At 40.2% G+C, this 17,500-nt stretch overlaps 3 protein-coding genes across 9 annotated transcripts in view; all 3 read left to right on the top strand.

Annotated features, from left to right (window-relative positions):
- The window catches only part of bap1 (BRCA1 associated protein-1 (ubiquitin carboxy-terminal hydrolase)), an 8,036-nt gene extending 2,964 nt beyond the window's left edge, over positions 1-5,072 (top strand). The window contains exons 9-17 of one of the 2 annotated variants that reach the window (XM_043222595.1): positions 59-197; positions 641-785; positions 1,008-1,189; positions 1,270-1,400; positions 2,624-3,117; positions 3,206-3,426; positions 3,525-3,617; positions 3,704-3,776; positions 4,104-5,072. In XM_043222595.1, coding sequence (XP_043078530.1) covers positions 59-197; positions 641-785; positions 1,008-1,189; positions 1,270-1,400; positions 2,624-3,117; positions 3,206-3,426; positions 3,525-3,617; positions 3,704-3,776; positions 4,104-4,237 — 1,612 coding nt within the window. In that variant the 3' untranslated portion in view covers positions 4,238-5,072. Of the gene's footprint in view, positions 1-58; positions 198-640; positions 786-1,007; positions 1,190-1,269; positions 1,401-2,620; positions 3,118-3,205; positions 3,427-3,524; positions 3,618-3,703; positions 3,777-4,103 lie in introns of both variants that reach the window. The other variant, XM_043222594.1, reaches the window with a different exon arrangement.
- A 55-nt stretch (positions 5,073-5,127) lies between these two features.
- LOC122327537 (protein shisa-5-like) lies at positions 5,128-11,104 on the top strand. Of its 5 annotated transcripts, none has more exons than XM_043222973.1 (8): positions 5,128-5,252; positions 5,944-6,091; positions 6,541-6,701; positions 6,786-6,938; positions 7,022-7,752; positions 9,486-9,611; positions 9,695-9,865; positions 10,123-11,104. In XM_043222973.1, exons 1-5 carry the CDS (start codon positions 5,195-5,197, stop codon positions 7,180-7,182), a joined length of 681 nt encoding a protein of 226 aa, XP_043078908.1. In that variant the 5' UTR covers positions 5,128-5,194; the 3' UTR covers positions 7,183-7,752; positions 9,486-9,611; positions 9,695-9,865; positions 10,123-11,104. The 5 variants fall into 5 exon arrangements, with proteins under 5 accessions (XP_043078908.1, XP_043078907.1, XP_043078910.1 ...); XM_043222972.1 differs by having other exon boundaries at positions 7,022-7,756; XM_043222975.1 differs by having other exon boundaries at positions 7,025-9,611.
- Positions 11,105-11,931: 827 nt separating this feature from the next.
- LOC122327508 (protein shisa-5-like) lies at positions 11,932-14,715 on the top strand. Of its 2 annotated transcripts, XM_043222925.1 has the most exons (5): positions 11,982-12,224; positions 12,380-12,527; positions 13,288-13,406; positions 13,583-13,774; positions 13,855-14,715. In XM_043222925.1, the coding sequence occupies exons 1-5, from the start codon at positions 12,164-12,166 to the stop codon at positions 14,016-14,018; spliced, it is 684 nt and encodes a 227-aa protein (XP_043078860.1). In that variant the 5' UTR covers positions 11,982-12,163; the 3' UTR covers positions 14,019-14,715. The 2 variants fall into 2 exon arrangements, with proteins under 2 accessions (XP_043078859.1, XP_043078860.1); XM_043222924.1 differs by lacking the exon at positions 12,380-12,527 and having other exon boundaries at positions 11,932-12,224.
- Positions 14,716-17,500: the final 2,785 nt, after the last annotated feature.

The raw sequence follows: 17,500 nt of genomic DNA, 5'->3' as shown, positions 1-17,500 counted from the left end.
GTTTATATGAGTGTATAAATATAATTAATATTATAAATATTGTCTTCTCGTTCCTCAGAGAGCCCTACCATGACATCCGGTTCAATCTCATGGCGGTGGTTCCAGATCGCAGGATAAAATACGAGTCCAGGCTGGAGATCCTGAAACGGAACAAGCAGGTTATTCTGGAAGGGCTCCAGCAGGTTAGGGAGAAAAAAGTGAGTGCAAAATTTTGTGTATGTGTATAAAAAAAAACACATTTTGGAGTATCAGATAGTCTGTGAAGGATTTCTCTATTGGTGCTTTTCTACGGTACCTAGTACCTAAGACTTTTCTTTAGTACCATTCCAGTTGAGGTTCAAAGGAACCCGCACCGATACTAAAATGTGACGTCTGAATACTGCAGAAAATCAATTGTATTTGTAATACGAGACTACAAACGTGCTAGATTTAAATAGTCAGCAACAGCCAGCGTATTGACTTTTTTTTATTGTGGTCTGCATACGATGTAGTACTGTAATGATCAGTCAATAATCCCACCCACTTTGAAGTGTTACTAAACTGCAGCCGGATTAAAGTGAGCAGAGAGTGGAAAAGCACCATATCTGGTGAAATCTAGCTCAGTTTTGAATGCCTCACTAAACCGATGTACATTCTGCAGGTAATTCGAATGACCCAACAAGATTCAGGCCAGGATCGAAAGCAACAAGACTCCTCCTCCTCAGAAGACACGCCTCCTGCTGTGAAAAAGGAGGAGGGGCAAGATACGCCGATACCTTTGTGTACAGAGCAGGCCACACCCACAGGTACCATATTTGGATTTAACCTAACTTAAACGTTTTATATTTATTTACCTTACGGTTAATGCCTGTTATATGACACGTCAATGGGAACATTCTTGCCTCAAAACATACAACCGTTTGTGTGAATAGGTTTCTTATAGTCATGTATGAGTTTAGTTATTCAGAAATTCAAACTGAATTGAGGGATTCAGAAAAGAACCTAAAACATGTCCCGTGACGTTTCAGAAACTCAGGAAGGTGCCGCGGCTCTCCCAAGTCCCGCTGGAAAAGTCAGACCTATGGCTAAACCTGCCGCCTTGCCAACAGGGGGCGCTCCACCACCAGCCCCTCTACCTGTTCCCAATCCCATCGTCCAGCGTCTGCCAGCCTTCCTGGACAACCACAACTACGCCAAGTCGCCCATGCAGGTAAGATCGGTCACCTTTCAGGATATCTGTTATAGTCATCATGATCTGTGCTTTCATTCAGTACGCTTGATGACTGACAGGAAGAGGAAGATCTTGCTGCAGGTGTGGGTCGTTCACGCCTACCTGGCCCACCACAGCCTTCTTACTCTGATGACGAGGATGACTATGATGATGAAGAGGAGGAGTGCAGCACTGCAGGTGCCACAAGCAGGTATAAGACTATTAAAAAAAAGTGTTCAGATTTGGACATATTTAATGTGTTCTTGCAGTGAAGCCTCCGGCACTCAAGAGGGCGGTAGAGTTCCTTCAAATGTCTCTATTATTAAATTATAATATAAACTATAAATAATGACAATTTAACAATATTTACCTAACTTGCTTGGCAAGATTTTGGCATTAGTCACCTTTCCACGCCACGCAACATTCGGACGTGACTGGTCCATTTCTCCCCCTAGTGGCAGTCGCACAGAACTTTTAAAAAGTCGTGCAGCAACGTTACCTCAGCATATTCGGTTTCACCATGGTAAATTAATGATTTTAATGAATGCATTTCATGTATGAATGTATTGTCACAAACAAATGACCCGAAAAATAAAAACATAGGCGTTATCATGTTAATCAAATAAATTATTTAACAATTATTAAATAATTTTTTCTGCTATAATTGTTCTAAAAGCACCATTTTACAGAAATAGTGTTTAAAGAAAAATGGATCTCATTCACTAAACATGTGCACAAATATGTGTGTGAAATGTGTGGATTTCACGAAGAAAACATGATTCATCAAAAACTTTCGTACTTGAATTTATTTTAAATGTACGGGAAAAAATTCAAGACCTCACACACGCAATAATCATGTAAGCATGTGGGAGATGATTCAGAAGAACGAGTTTAAGAACAAGCTCATGTGAGTAAGCACGTGTTGTGAATTAGGCAGAAAGTTTTTGTGATCAGTTCAAACGTGCATAGAAATGTGAAAATGTATGCAACTATTAGTGAATGAGACCTATTGTTTTATTTCTGCTCGAATTGTTCTAGAGCACCATTTGATAGAAATAGCGTTTAAAGAATAATGTTCTAATGTAATGTAATTCTAACTTTATGCTGATAGATTTTAATAGAATATCAGGTCGGGTTGGTCACATAGGTCTTGTCACTGAAGTTCATTCGAAGCTCAAATCTGATCCAAATTTTCCACATATGGTCAGAACTCCATGCAGCTCCTGCACTACTCTCCTCTGAAAATGAATGACTTCCAGTCTGTCATCTGTTGGAGATGATGGAAAGGCAGCTTAAGTAGTAGAAGAGTTACTGCAGAAGAAAATAATTGCGCAAAAGCCCAAAATAGCGGCCCTTGGAAAGCATTGACATTTGTATTCATGTACTTTCACAGAATATGTTTTAGACCTTTTTTTGGCTTTCTGTGATCAGCAGGGTGCGAAGAAAAGTTGGTCTACGTACAAGGACCATGGGCCGAAGTGGAGTGGGTGCGGTTGGGCCAATGGAGGGTCAGCTAGCACTCAATGTTTTAGCCGAGAAACTCAAGAAGGAAGTCCAAAGGAAGGACTCCATGGCTACAACGGGTTCCACACCTCTGAACGTACGCACCGAGGGTCGCACAGGTGGGATCAGCATCACCTCAGCCTGTCAGCCGTCACCAACTCCCAGTAACGAAAGCACGGATACGGCCTCGGAAATCGGAAGCGCATTTAACTCACCACTTCGCTCGCCCGCAAGATCCCAAGCTGCTACACGGCCCTCCAGCCCTGTGGTGCCCCATTTGAGCCGTGTGCTATTTGGAGAAGAAGAGGGGCTGCTCAGGTTAGATGCCCGACACAATCGAGCCGTCCGGGACTTGGGAGCGCTAGTGAGCTCCACGATGCTGCGACTGCAAGAGGATGGCGTTATGTATGCCTTGCCAGCATCAGGTATGTGTTCACGTTAAAAAGAATGAGGTAATAAAAACTGTAGGAGATTTTTTTTTTTTTTTTGGATAACTTTGATCTCATTTGACAGAAACGTTGGAAGGATTAAAGAAAGCAGGTGGTGTGGAGAAGAAAGAGAAAGAAGAAGCAGCTGGTCCAGGAGGAGAGGAGGAAGTGAAGGAAGGACCATCAGTGGAGATGAAACGGGAAGATGTCAAGGAGTCAGTGGACGTGAAACCAGACAAGGAGAACCTGCCATCCACCAACACTGAAACCAGCACCAAACCTCCTGGAGAAAAATACACCCCTAAAGTAAGACACGAGAAGTTTGTTTTATTTTTTGCAATTAAGTAATGTTTGCTGAGTTAGTGGTGCAACTTTCTATGAACATGAGGGTTTCTGATGCACAGGAGTTGCTGGCCTTGTTGAAGTACGTGGAAGCTGACATTGCCAACTATGAAGTGTGTCTGAAAGAAGAAGTGGAGAAAAGGAAAAAGTATAAGGTATGTGTTTGATTTAAGTGATCTTGCATGGCTTTTCGTAATGATTTCCAGAGAACCTGCAGTGATGTTTTTTTGTCCTTTTTCAGATTGATGACCAAAGGAGGACTCATAACTATGATGAATTCATCTGCACCTTCATATCAATGCTGGCACAAGAAGGTAAAAAATGCTGTTTCTTTGGTGGAAGGCATAAGATATTTTTGAGAATCTTGTGCAGTGTTCTGCTAAACGTCTCCTTTTGTGTTCCATGAAAGAAAGTCTAACAGGCTTTCAAAGCAGCTATTCCATTAATACAATGGTTCCCAACCATTGCACATGATTGCCTTAAACACACTTGATTCGGGTCAACAGCTCATTAATAGACACTCCAAGACCTGAACTGGCTGTGGCAATTAAAGAAGACTTTCTTTGTGGAGTGTTGGGAGGGCTTCAGGAACATGGTTAGGAATCAATGCTTTAATCAAATGTTCTTTTGGTGTTTTGTAGGTATGTTAGCGAGTCTGGTGGAGCAGAACATCTCCGTGCGTCGCAGACAGGGTGTAAGCATTGGCCGGCTCCACAAACAACGGAAACCGGACCGGCGGAAACGTTCTCGACCGTACAAGGCCAAGCGCCAATAAATGCTAAAATGGTGGCAACTCGACCACTCAATCTTTTTGAAACATTGTCCAGAGACTTTTCTGAAGACAAACAATACCAAACACCTCACTGACTGACAGTGTTAGATATTAAGAGGGTTTTTTTTTTTTTTTTTTTTAAATCAAGCTTTGTTTCAAATAATAAACCATTTACAAGTACATCACCACTTCTAAACCAAATTGGTGATGCTCAGAAGATGTTTAGAGATACTTTTCATGCTGCCATTACTTCATGTACTGTATCAAGCTAATTATAAAACCAACAATCATTAGAGCACCATACTGGGAAAATGACTGACTAGCTTGACTGAGTATTGGGCTGAACTGATTTAAGCTCTAAATGACAAAGATTCCAAGGAATATATTTTCAGAAATCCCAAATATCTAGTCATGGTCCTACCAAAGATAATGGCTCCCCAAATCCATTCTAACAGTGCAGGGGATGTCTGTTGTTAACAAATGGACCAGTTGCCAATCTGGATGGGATTCTAGAGATATGCTTTCCGAAGTTCACCACAGTTTTGCTCAAAATATTAACGGACAAAAAGAATATGTTAAGACTGTAAACCTGAGTTGCTGTGCGAATGTGTATTGACTCATGTCATACAAATCCCGCAAGAGTTAAATAGAGGGTTTTGGTTGAAGTTTACTTGTTCTTCACAGTTTTCTTGATGATTGTTTTTATTGGTAAGGAATAGGCCAGTGGGCTTTGTCTCAGACATGTTTCTGTTTGTTTGTACATATGTATTTGTGTATTACCTGATGTCTACCCAGGACTATCAGATCTAGAAATTGAAATAAATGTTTCGAATTACAATGGTGGTCTCGGTTTCGTTTTTTAAACGTCATGGAAAAGGATCTCTCTTCACACGTTAGAAGCGGGAAAACCGCTACATCCGCCCGTCATACCTTCTCCTCAACTGACTGAAGAGCAGCGCTATGGCTTCCAACGTCCTAATTCTTCTTTTTTTCGCGGGAATATTCACGATCGCAGTCGGTAAGTGTCTAAGGAAACGTCACCAAACGTTCTAAACTTTCTTTTCAACTAAATCGTTTAAAAACACGACGAATGTCACGTTTATTTGGAGGCTGCGCTCGGTTTTGAGGTTTTTTTTTTTTTTTTTATACCGATATCGTCTTTTTTTTTTTATGTTTGATGTGTTTCTAGTTTCTTTATTTGTGATTTTGCCAAAACACCGGCATGCCAGCGAAAACGTTTCATTTTCCACGTGGAGTACACTTTGTTTTAATTGAGCGGTTTCTTTTTGTTATTAATGTTAAAATGATCAAACTGATTACTGGTCGCATAGCAGTCTAAGCACCATAAACTCCAAACAAGTAATATGTTAGTTCACTGAAGGAAGGAAGTGTTCATTTTAGTGTAACGTTTGCAATGAATCAATTGATCCGATTCATTAATTGAATTGTTCTCGCTGGTTCGTCCTCCAGTTCTTTTACCGTCGATTCGTGAATGAAACACTGAATGGGTGCTGAGTCAGTGACTAAACACAAAAGTTTTAATATTGGCAAAATATTTCTCAAAATGATTATCGGTCTATTTAGTAAAGGGTGTTTCTAGAGCGTCTCACAAATGAAACAGTGTTCATACTCTAAAGGTCCAAAGTAATTCACAACAGGTTAATGAATTGAATGACTTGGCTCACGTGTGCTCTGTTTTATTCCTTTAGGCTTTGAGAGATGCAGCATGTTTAGTAAAGACGCCGTATACTGCCATTTCTGGAAATCGGAGATCTGCTGTGGGAACTGTGACAAAAGCTACTGCTGCTCTGATCCGCAAAAAATATTTACCAGTAAAGCGCAATCCGACTGTCATTTGTAAGGAATTATTTTTTTCTTTCTTAATATAAATGTTTAATATTAACCAGATGTTACCACTGGGTATTTATTATGATCTTTTTGTAATTATTTTTAACTATATTAATATAACCGTCCACAACCAGTTTTTTTTTTTTTATATTAAAATGTTTTTATAAATGGTACATTTTTTGGTACAGCGAGTAATTTAAACATAATAGTTTTATTAATGCTAAGTTTTGGACAGAGCTGCCATTATTCTGTGAGATTTAGCCAACAGGAACCCAGCGGAAAATCTTCCTGCCATCATTTCTCTCTTCAGGCCCAAGACAACAAAGGATTTTTCTAGTGAAAGTGTCAAATGCAATAAACTGTATCTTAGGCTCTGTTTTCACACAAGGCAAAGTCTGAAATATCATCTCCATTTGTAACCTTTTATTGTGTTTCTTCTCCTTTTATCTGTCCAAAAGCAAAGACCTCAGGATCTTCCCTAATTATTCTTCTCAAAGCAACGCTGTTTCCATTGCCATCGGTACTGTCTTCATACTAGGGCTCGTAGCCATCTTTATTTTGCTCATCTGCTGGGTCAATCCACGCTGCTATCTCTATAAGAGGTTCAGGAATCCTAGACGTAAGTTAACGTTTGTATGAGAAAACGGCCAAACGGTTTTAGAACGTCATTTCGATGTTGCTCCAACTTTGATTATTCACACAGCTGTGGCTACGGTCGTGACGGGACAATACCATCCGCAGCCTTCAGCCATCATTCAGGGTGGTCAGTACAATTCGTACCAGGCTCTGCCAAGTAACCCACCTCATGGAGGCCAACCGATGTCAACCGGACCACCGCCCTCATATCAGGAGGCTGGTAAGGTCTGCATACGAGATGACCAAGACCGCTTGAGCCAAGATGGCGAACCATCGAAATGATTGCCGTCTTTGGTTTTCCAGTAGGTCCGGGGTATTCTGTTCCCATTCAGGTTGCGCATGACGGCGGCCAGGCCATGTTCCCTCTACAGTCAGCGCTGCCCACAGACTACACCTCACCTCAACCAGCGTACAACCCCGCTTACACCGGATTCATCAGTCCAGTCGTCAAGACCAGTAACTAACTCCAAACCGCTGGGTTCTGGAGGCTTACGCGTTTCTTCTCTGCTGTTGTGAATACAGTTACAATGGGGCTGTGAATAATAGTGTTGTTGTTGTTCGTTAATGTTGCTGCATTTGTGCGCTCTTGTTCGACATTGTTTACACTTGCCTTAAACACTTGAAACTTGAATTTCTCTCTCTCTCCCTGTTCTAACCAAAGATGCATCTACTGTAGTTATTGTGGATCCTACATTGGTCCAGATTTGTTTTGTGATTGTAAATTTAAGTTGCGATTGCGTCTGTCCAATCATTTCACGCCGATCAATCAAAGCAAGTTGGCTTTGTTGGCGAGTCCAGAGAGAAATTTAGCATTTAGTTTACAGAGGCGTGTCTGTGTGCATTTATACAATTATGTATTTAAATATTAAAACACTTCACACGTACACTGGTGTTTTTTGTTGATGTGGTTTAGATGTTTTTGGGTTTTTTGCGTGGGAGGGGCACTACAGCCGCTTATCAGGAAATAAGCCATAAGCAAATCCAACTATAGAAGGGGACTTGTGCTCTTTCCTAAAGTTATATTCGTGGCGACGGTAGGTGAGTGTCAATTTTTCTGTTTAATTAAGCTGGCAAAGCGCGGTAAAGAGAGTTTTCAATGCAACATTAAGATTTTGGCTATAAATCAGCCCACCAAAGGCATTCTCCGAGTTTTGTTTTCAAGCGGCGCTGTCCTCCGAGACTCTATTTCATAATGCCCGCTGGCTATAGCTCCCAAAGTTGAACCGGCGTTTATCTTCACCCGTTTTGATTTCTCTGTGGCGTTTTTTCTACACAGCAATCGCTTGTCTCTAAACCCCTTAGTTAGGAGATGTTCATGTTCGCAAGCCATTAGCTAAATCACACACGAATATATACACTAATGTAATCTTTCACAAAGTACTGATGTGCTTGACCAGTGGTGTAGTCGGGGCAGGTATACTTAAGTGTTTTTTTTTTTTTTTGCTTTGTTTGCGTATTACAACTTCTGAGGACCAATGTGAGCGTAAACCATCGTTATACTCACTTGTTTTGTTGATTAAGACGTCCACAATCTGCTCATGCGTTAGCGTCCCCTTTAACCGTACCCCAAGTGTTTTTTTATAAACTCGCGAACGTTTGTGGTAATTGGTGCATTTTTGTTTGAATTCTGTCGTTTCCGGCCCCCGACGGTGAAGCAGTCAGGTGATAAATGTGTTTGTATATTGTTTTTGCCCTCTGTTCTGCCATTGCTGTTTAAATGTACGTGATTTATGATGCCTTTGAGTCATCATGGCAGAATGTAACGTTATCCGAGCAGCGCAGGGTTCTTGAAGTTCTAGACGTTTCAGCTTGATGAAGAAGCATGCATGAATCAGGAGGTAACAAGCTACATACAGAAAGTACACAAATACAGTCAAAAAAACAGTATTTGCCTAAAACACAGTCCATTATGCGTTAAATAAATGCAGCATTTGGCTGCAATAGGATTTGTGCATCTCCTACTGACCGTTATTTATTGTCTATCCAACAACGAATTCAAATAATTTTTTGGAATTATTTAAACGTTGCAAGGTTATCCCACTGCAAAAAAGTAAAGACTTAGCTAGCTAGATTATGCGGTTTCAGTCTAATGAATACCATCTGTGCTTCTTGTTTCAAATGTTTCAAATTTTATGATGAGCGAATGGCCCAACAATTTCACCGTTCAACCCAGAGAAATATGTTCAGGCCCGGGCAAGACATCGTCACACTCAGTCACGGCAATGTAAATCTGTAAATACGAAGCAACTGACAAAGCAATGCATAATTGAAAAATGTAATGTATAAAAATATATGCAAAAAATGACAGGTTGTAGATGTAATTCATGTGTAATATAGATTGATATATTCCTAATAAACATTGATTTCTCCCTTTTTTTTGGTCACTTATGTAAGGCTGGATGGGTGGGGGGTAGTTTCGTTAGTTAGTGGTATTTCGTTTTAGGACTACACCACTGGGCTCGACATTAAAACCCGTTAAATGCGTGTGGATTTCAGCTGTGGCGGGAAACACAGTCACCCACACTAACCTCTGGCGGGTTGAATTTTAAATAGGCTACTGTAATATAACTTTACATTAATGCTCGCCTGAGACAAACTGGAGTACGAACTGGTCCAGTGCTTAGTTCGTTATCTGAAGAGCTCATTTGCGGAAACCAGTAGAGGTATTTTGATTAGTTAAAAAAAAAAAACTTCATTTAAAGACTAAGTCAGTTGTCCGGAAGCCAAAACGCTCAATTTTTATGTTGCTTGTGTTTATTTTCACAAGTCATTCTCTTGATCATGGAAGGCCCGTCCATTGTGCCCATGCTTGTGCCCACAGTAGTGTTTTTCACGGCGGCCGTTTCTATGTGCCTCCTCTGGTACTGCTGGTGGAAAAGATTCGCGAGGCAGCGTAAGTGTCGCTATATCTGTACAGAGAGCTGCGTTTGGGCTGCATTGTCCTATTTAAATGCACATAAGTCGTCTTTTTTGCAGATGCGCAGACAAGAACTACGGTCATGACTACACATCAGCCGCAATACTCATATCACCAGCCTGTGGCTAATAACCTACAGCCAGCTTATGGAGGACAACCCTTTCTGACTGGACACTGTCAGCAACCTTATGCCCCCGGACCACCACCACCACCCACGTATCAGGACTCTAGTAAGACCTCAAACATCTACCTGAAAGCCTCAAAGCATTGATTATAAACATAGAGGCACTGAGTTTTGTTCATTCGTGCTTTTTACAAGACCAAACGTTGGTGCACTTGTTTTAAGACTTTACTTTGACTACACCTTCAAGCGCGTGCGCTCCGGCTCCAGCGAGCAAGACACCAATTAGCAGCCACGTACAAGACAAGAAAGATCAATCCTATCTTCAGTTACTGAACAGACACATCTTTATTCGCTTTCCCGCAGGTTGGTTTCCCGCTCCCTACAGTCAGGCTGCATACGACGGCGGTCAGATGGTGTTCCCTCTACAAGCAGCGCTTCCCACAGACTACACCTCACCTCAAACCCCGTACAACCCTGCTTACGTAGAATCACAGACCACTTAATCACCCAGAATGGCCGGCTTTCAACCCCGGATCACACAGAACTGTTTGCTTCCGCGCTCTTTTACCATTTAAAGTGCGCAACTACAGACCGATTTGTAGTTTGCTTTTATTCTGTGGTATTTCATTCAACGGTCAATAAAAGGAATTTTGAACTCTTTTTTTTAACGGTCAAAAATTAGTGTAAAAAAGGCTATTATTTGATTGTATTGAACATTATTCTGTCAAACAAATGGACAGCTATCAGTGCTGGACGTACAGTCGCCGAATTGTAAGATATTACTCACTTTTATTTGTTTGTCTCTCTTTATTTAAACCTAATATATGCGAAATGTTAGATTAAACCTTTAACCATTTTAAGTTTTCTCGTTCTTGACACAGACACATCTAGACTTTGAAAATAAATGTTTCGAATTACACTGGTGGGTCTGGTTTTGCTTGCCTTGCCAGGAAAGGACTTTAAATGTCTATTAAACAGTGGGGGGAAAAAACAGCATCCATCCATCCATCCCTATTTCGTATTTAAAATCAATATGCTTCACGTGTTACACTGCTGGGTCTTGGTTTCGATGAAAGTTTCTTGCATGGGAGGGACATAGCAGTCACTTATCAAGATCGTTCGAGTTACAAGAGCAGGAAAAACATGGTTTAATTGGTCTGCAATCTACACCATCAGCAAGATGAGCAGTTATGCTTCTTCTGCTCTTCTCAGCAGTTTTAATGGAAAAAAAGTCATGGTAATGTGTTATCCCGCTAATGTGTTTTATGTTTTCGAAGCTCCATTTGTTACATTGTTATAAGCTACGGTGTTTTATTTAGTGGTCAATAAAAGGCATTTTTAACTATTTTTTTTAATGATCAAAAATTCATGTATCGAACAATTTTAAATTGTATTGAAAATTAGTCTATCTCACAAATCAACTCTAAAATCGGATTTATCAGAAATATAGCAGAAAAACTGAACTGTTTTCAATGTATGAAAACAATCCTACATTACCTTAGAGAGTTTTTACTGTACATTTTGTACAAAAAGTTATTTTTAGCAGAGTATCATTCTATAGATTAAAATATTATATATATATATATATATATATATATATATATATATATATATATATATATATATATATATATATATATATATATATATATATATAGGCATACATACACATACAAGCTCAAGTTAGTATGATTTTTAATGTTTTTAAAGAAATTTCCTTGACTAAAAAGGAAAGACTTTTTTTGAAATATTATTTCAGATATTTTATTTAATTTTAATTGGGGTCAGTAGGTTTTTTTGTTGTTGCTGTTTTTAAATAAATTATATAAATAAAATATTTTAAATTATTATTTTAATGAAAAGTGCTAAATACGGACATTTTCCATTGTGAGAAAAGATCTCCAATTTGAACGAAATAAACCGTTTCAACACCGACGAGAAGTCGGCGTATTATGACTTCTGAGAGATCACGTGACGTGGCACTGGAGTATGCGTCACCAAAAATATTTTATATATATATATAAAAAAAAATATATATTTTAGTATTTTTTTTAGTATAAATACAGTCTTGATGAGCGTAAGAGACTCAATAAAAAAATGTCAATAAATAAAACATTTATACGATCTTACTTGGTCCCAAATTTTCAGTAGGCCTATATGCTGAACTTTTGTTGCGTAAAAGATTTGCGATATATTCACTGGAACAACTCGCGAACAAAACCGATCGCCTGTCGTTTAATGTTTCAGTTTATGTTGACATTTAACGAGTCCCATTCACGGCGTGCGCGTTTCCTTTCGCTTTCGTTTCTCCCCGGGCTTCTCGACAGGAAATCGGCTGCGCGTTTATCAGACGCCCCTGAGCTTCAAGAGAACACAGCGAGGTCTAAAGAGGAAGAGCTGCACCATGGCGTCCCTCTCAGCCGTCCTCCTGCTCTTGTTCGCGGGTTTGTTCACGGCGAAGGCGGGTGAGTCGGGCGACCTGTTACAAAAAAAGCTAACTTAATTTTCTCTGCCTAGTTTAAAAGGCTCTTGACTTGCGCTTCACGGTGTTGTACAGTCCCTTGATTGACTTATAATGTATAAAGTTGTCGCACGTCTGCTGTTTTTCGGGGGGGTTTAGGTGATGACTGTAGAAGCTACTTCACCACGAGTAACGTCTACAAGCCCGGGTCCGTCTGTGTTTTTCCGGACCACTGCTGTGGAAGCTGTGACTTCAGATACTGCTGCTCCAGTCCGTTTTCGAAGTTTGATCAAAACGTCTGCGGCACGTAAGGACCTCAAAGTCATTCCAGTCTGGAAAGAACCTGCAGTTAAACCCAACTTTCCTTTCCTGTCGTACAATAGGATCATCTTTCGATCTCTGACCAACTTTTGAAGGACAGGGTAACTGTTTGGATCTTTGAAAACGGTACATAACTGGGCCGGTTCACGGTTCGACCCCTTCTTCGTCTTCATGCCGATTATTCTGCTTCAATGCGTGTCCCTGCGTGACGCTGTCTGTTTTTGATCCAATTCTAATGAAAGTTAAGGGCCTATGTTTAAAAAAACGACTTCTGTAAGGGTTCCGCTTTAGGTTCGTTGAGGTTCTGTCTTTCCCCTTTTTTCGCTCCGCCCACCGTTTCATACGCAGGTTGTGGTCTTTTAGTGGTGCAGTTTGCAAAATGCCTCCCACAGATTGGCGTTACGCAATTAAGCGTCAGGACAAACGCTTTGATGTGTTGCTCCACATCGTCGATTTGAAGAGAAAGCAGAAGAGCAACTTCTGCATTCACGAGGGGCTTAGCATGGCGGCCTAGGCAAGACAGGGCATGACCAAACGCAACACATTTTATACAAACAAATGTTCTACTTTCAATTTTTTTTAGCGGCAGAGTCTGCAGTCAGAGCTCTGGTTTGAATCCTGATTGGATATTTTTGTAAATCAAACCAACCGGTGTGCTTTAAACAAACAAACAAAATCCGATTTTATAGATTGCACCGGAAGATGCGTTTTTAATTTCTTCATGTTTCTATCTGTCCCAACAACAGGAAGAACACTGTAGTCATCAGCTCAGTGGCCGGGGGGCTCGTGATCCTCGTCGTTTTGTTCATCACCTGCTGCTGCTGCCCCTGCTGCTGCATGTATCAAATGTGCAGGAAACCCAGACGTAAGTGTTTCAGCGTCGAAGGGACGCTTCACCAAAGAACGAAGAGAGTAACGTAGCACTACGTCATCTGCTCAGAATGAGCGTCCGAAGAGCTGATAAAAAACCGATCGCAATAATCCACAGCGCTCGCTTTCGTCCCTACGGACTGATTTCCGTCACGTTTTCTTTCCCCTCAGCCGTGGTAGGAACGCATGTGACTGCGATCACGAACACGAGCGTGATTCAGCAACCGCCCGCGGCGCAGGGGATCCAGTATTCACAGTACCAGCCGGTGCCGAATCAACCTGGATACGCTCACCCAATGCAGACGGCGCCATACCAGGGACAGCCCTATGCGCCAGGACCCCCTCCACCGTATCACGTGGCCAGTAAGAACACCTCGCTCTCAGCACACTGAAACCACGTGGTAGACTTTACTGTGAAAGTAACTACGTTTTTTCGTTTCCAGTGAGTCCTGGATATCCCACTAGTCAGTACGCGTACGACGGAGGCCAGGCCGTGTACCCCACGCAGCCGCCCGCCCAGCCAGCTCCTGTTTACATGCCTCCAGAGACGTCGAGTCAGCCGGCCTACAACCCTGCCTACGTGCAGCCACCGAAGACCACTTACTGAACCGCGAGAGCCATTGCTGGAGCCTTTAACATGGCTGTAAGAACGAGCCTGATTTCACGTGGACTGCTACAGCCAGTTTTGTTTAGCTTTTGTTACTTTTCAGGCGTCGTTTTTCGCTCTGTGACACACTGGGAAAATTCATTTTGGAACTGTAAATGACACAAAATCGACTCCGGCCTTTCTACTTTTTATGTAAGCAAAGAGTGGTAACAAACAACAATTCATGTTCATTAGATCTTTAACTCTGCTTTGTTTTTTACTCTTCTACTTAAAGAAAGTGTCAACTATTTTTCCATTTTGACTTTTGGCCGTTTGTGGGACTCAAATGCAACAGCTTCTGAACAACAGTGAGTGTTAGAAAAAGTCCCACTGACTTTCTGCCAGTTTACATGTACATGCTTTCTTTTAAGCACAGAATTTTTTGATATGTAGCTTGTTTTTTTTTTTATACGTTATTGTTATAAAACTTGTGTCTTATATGTTTTATGCGTAAAAGATGTGAAAAATGCACTGGTGCGTTTGCTGCACTTGAATGTATATAGTGCTGCCTACTGGTGAAAAAAAAAAAATCTCTAGTTTCTGAATTATTAATCGTCTATTTTTAGTAGAGTACTTTGTCTCTACTAATCTATGAATAGCCTTTAATAGCCAAAATCATAAATTATTTGAATGCATAAATACAAACAACTAATTTTTATAGTTTTGAATATGATCCCAGAAATCATATTTTACTCTTAAAGGATAGTAATGTTATTAACCTTAGTACAAAAACAATACCATATTAATTTACCATAGTACTGATACTCCAACCATTATGAAAATGAACCATGGTTTCACCAAATTGATTACCATTTGTATAATCACATACTACAAACTCCATGGTTGATGGTTTTTGTATGGAAGCCTGTTTCCGTCAAGAATAAATAAGGATATTTTAATCTCACAATTAGCTCCTAATCATATTGTCTTAGAAAATAGCAACTTTAATTGTCGGCCTGTTTTAATAATCCAGACCTTGTCCCCAGTTTAGTTGTGTTTGCTGGCAGATGAATGATAACACGACGCACACAGTACTTATAACTTAACTGTTTGATTTCCTATATTTGGTCACCACTAGAGGACAGGCTTGATATAAAATGATGACCCCGTCAGTGAAAACATTACATGGAAAAAACCTCGGTGCTGTTCTGTTTCTTTAACAAAACCCCGTTGAGATCTCAGTGATCATCTACCTTGATTGCTTGTTTTATGCGGAGTTCAGCAGGTTGAAAAATGTCTATATGTCGAGATGCTGTAATCTAAAAGATTAGGCTAGGTAGACATTGAAAGTTACTAAAGTGTTTTTAATATGTTAACTGAAAAAGGGATACCGTTTAGGTGGTTCAACCCAACAATAACTAACATTTTCCCATCAATCAGGAGAACTGAAAATATAAAGTTCATGAACATGAGAAAGGCTGGCAAGTTTATCTAAAACATTATTTCATGACTGTAAGGCAGATTTTGTCCACACACACAGATTTAACTGTTTAATGACAAAATGATCTATAGTTAACTGAAACAGATCAAAAGTGAAGTAACATTCTATCCGTCCATCAGATGAACAAAAGTCGCAATACATTTTTTGTCCCTTTCCAAAGAGGCCAGCAGATGTCACCTACAGTCTAACATGGAGCAGTAACTCGTCTCACTTGTCTTTAGTGTATTTATGCTGTGTGTAATTGTCCTACGAAGTCCTTCTCACTAAATTCTAGTTTAAGGACACTTCATATAAGCATCTGAAAGGGGATTCAACCAAGAAATAAGCTTTTTATTTGAAGCTTTTCAGCAAAAGAAACAGCAATTATTGCACAGTTGTAAGATTTCATTGGTGATTTCAATTCTGAAACTTATCTGTAAGCTTAGCGAACAGTTTGGGAGAGCTTAATGTTTTCAAATGCAAAGTGATAGGATGACCGAGAGGCGTTTCAAAGATGGCCGGCGAGTCACATGACATAATATCTAATTAATTTAATGGGGTTTTTTTTTAGAAGTTAGAAGCCGGAGAGTGGGTGGGCATATTGTCAACTCGTATCTACTGGAAAGGGGAAACCCTGAAACACTCCTTGCCATATTCACTTCAAAATGACATATTTGAACTCTGCATATATTTCTTATCCTTAAACAACATCTGAGCTGGCAGAAACGACAATATAGCTAAAATAGATGCTATTTGCACTAATTGAAAATAGCATTTTCTGCTATGCTACACATTGCAGGTGGCAGTCATCTGCACCTCAGTACTGAAATACATAAAAGAAGGTGCAACAGTTTGAGCGTAAATGTTAATTTTGATTCAAAATATTAAATGGATTGCCCTTACTGCGACAATAAAGCCCTCCCTACACCTACCGAACACTTTATTTTCAGCTTTTTGATTATTTCCCTTGTTACTACTGAACATAAATGCTTTCATGACGTGATTTTGAGATACAACGTCGTCAGAAGACAGACTCGAACCTACATCGATCGCGCCGAAATACCTTAAATATGAAACCGATATCGTCTTTTTGAAACGACGACTATCCCAATCACACGTTTTTAGGTGGAGCTAGAGTAAATAGCCGCTGCCAACAAGGTTATTAAGTGTAAATAGACACATAGACCTTCTGGTGAAAATGACATCTCTCTGGTGACGTATCCCAGACTTCTCTAAACATCAGTCAGAAATAACTCAATACAATCAACCCACAACATTGGGTATCTTGTCCTTTTATAGTTTTTCGTAAAAAAGCAAGAGGGTTTAAATAACAGAGCTTGTGAGCATGAAAAAGAGAGAGAGAGAGGTCTGTCTCGACTGAACTTTTCACTTCTCTCTTCACCGTGGCCACCCACTCTTGTCTGCTTTCGCATCTCTCAGATGAGCGTGTGCGAATTAGATCGAAAGAGTGATTCATTCACGAACCTCTGAGGAAATGGGGGGAAGAAAAGAGATTCAACTTGCAGTAAAAAAAAAAAGGTCCAAAGTTGGGAAATGCAGACAAAAAGAACGCAACATTTCGTAAATGAAGGCATGGTCAGATGATAAAATGCTCGCTGGGTCGGTAGGGTTCATTGCGAAAACATTGTACGTTGCATATAACAGTTGCATATAAATTAAGCCAAAGAGTTAAAGCTCAAAGAGCGTGTGATTTTGGACGCAAAAAAATAGGTAACAAAATAGTTAGAGTCACCTGAAAGAGTCTGGTGTTTCATTGGAGGATATAAAAATTTAAAAAAGGTAAAAAAAAAGTAACGTCAATGAATCACAAGCAATAACTTTTCATTGAAAATAAACGGTGAATTGCCGACTTCAGGTGCTTCCGTAGACTTAGTAATTTCACATCTTAACGTTTGGCATACAAACGGTGTTTACTTTTAGCCCTGACATTCGCAACAAAGAAAATAAACGGCGAAGCAGAGAAGAAGAAAAATAACAGCGTCTATTTACACTGAGTGAAAAT

This window comes from Puntigrus tetrazona, chromosome 22 (assembly GCF_018831695.1).
Source record: "Puntigrus tetrazona isolate hp1 chromosome 22, ASM1883169v1, whole genome shotgun sequence".
NCBI classification, from domain to species: Eukaryota; Metazoa; Chordata; class Actinopteri; order Cypriniformes; family Cyprinidae; genus Puntigrus; species Puntigrus tetrazona.
The sequence above is the reverse complement of the archived record's forward strand: the minus strand, read 5'-3'. Positions and strand labels throughout refer to the sequence as shown.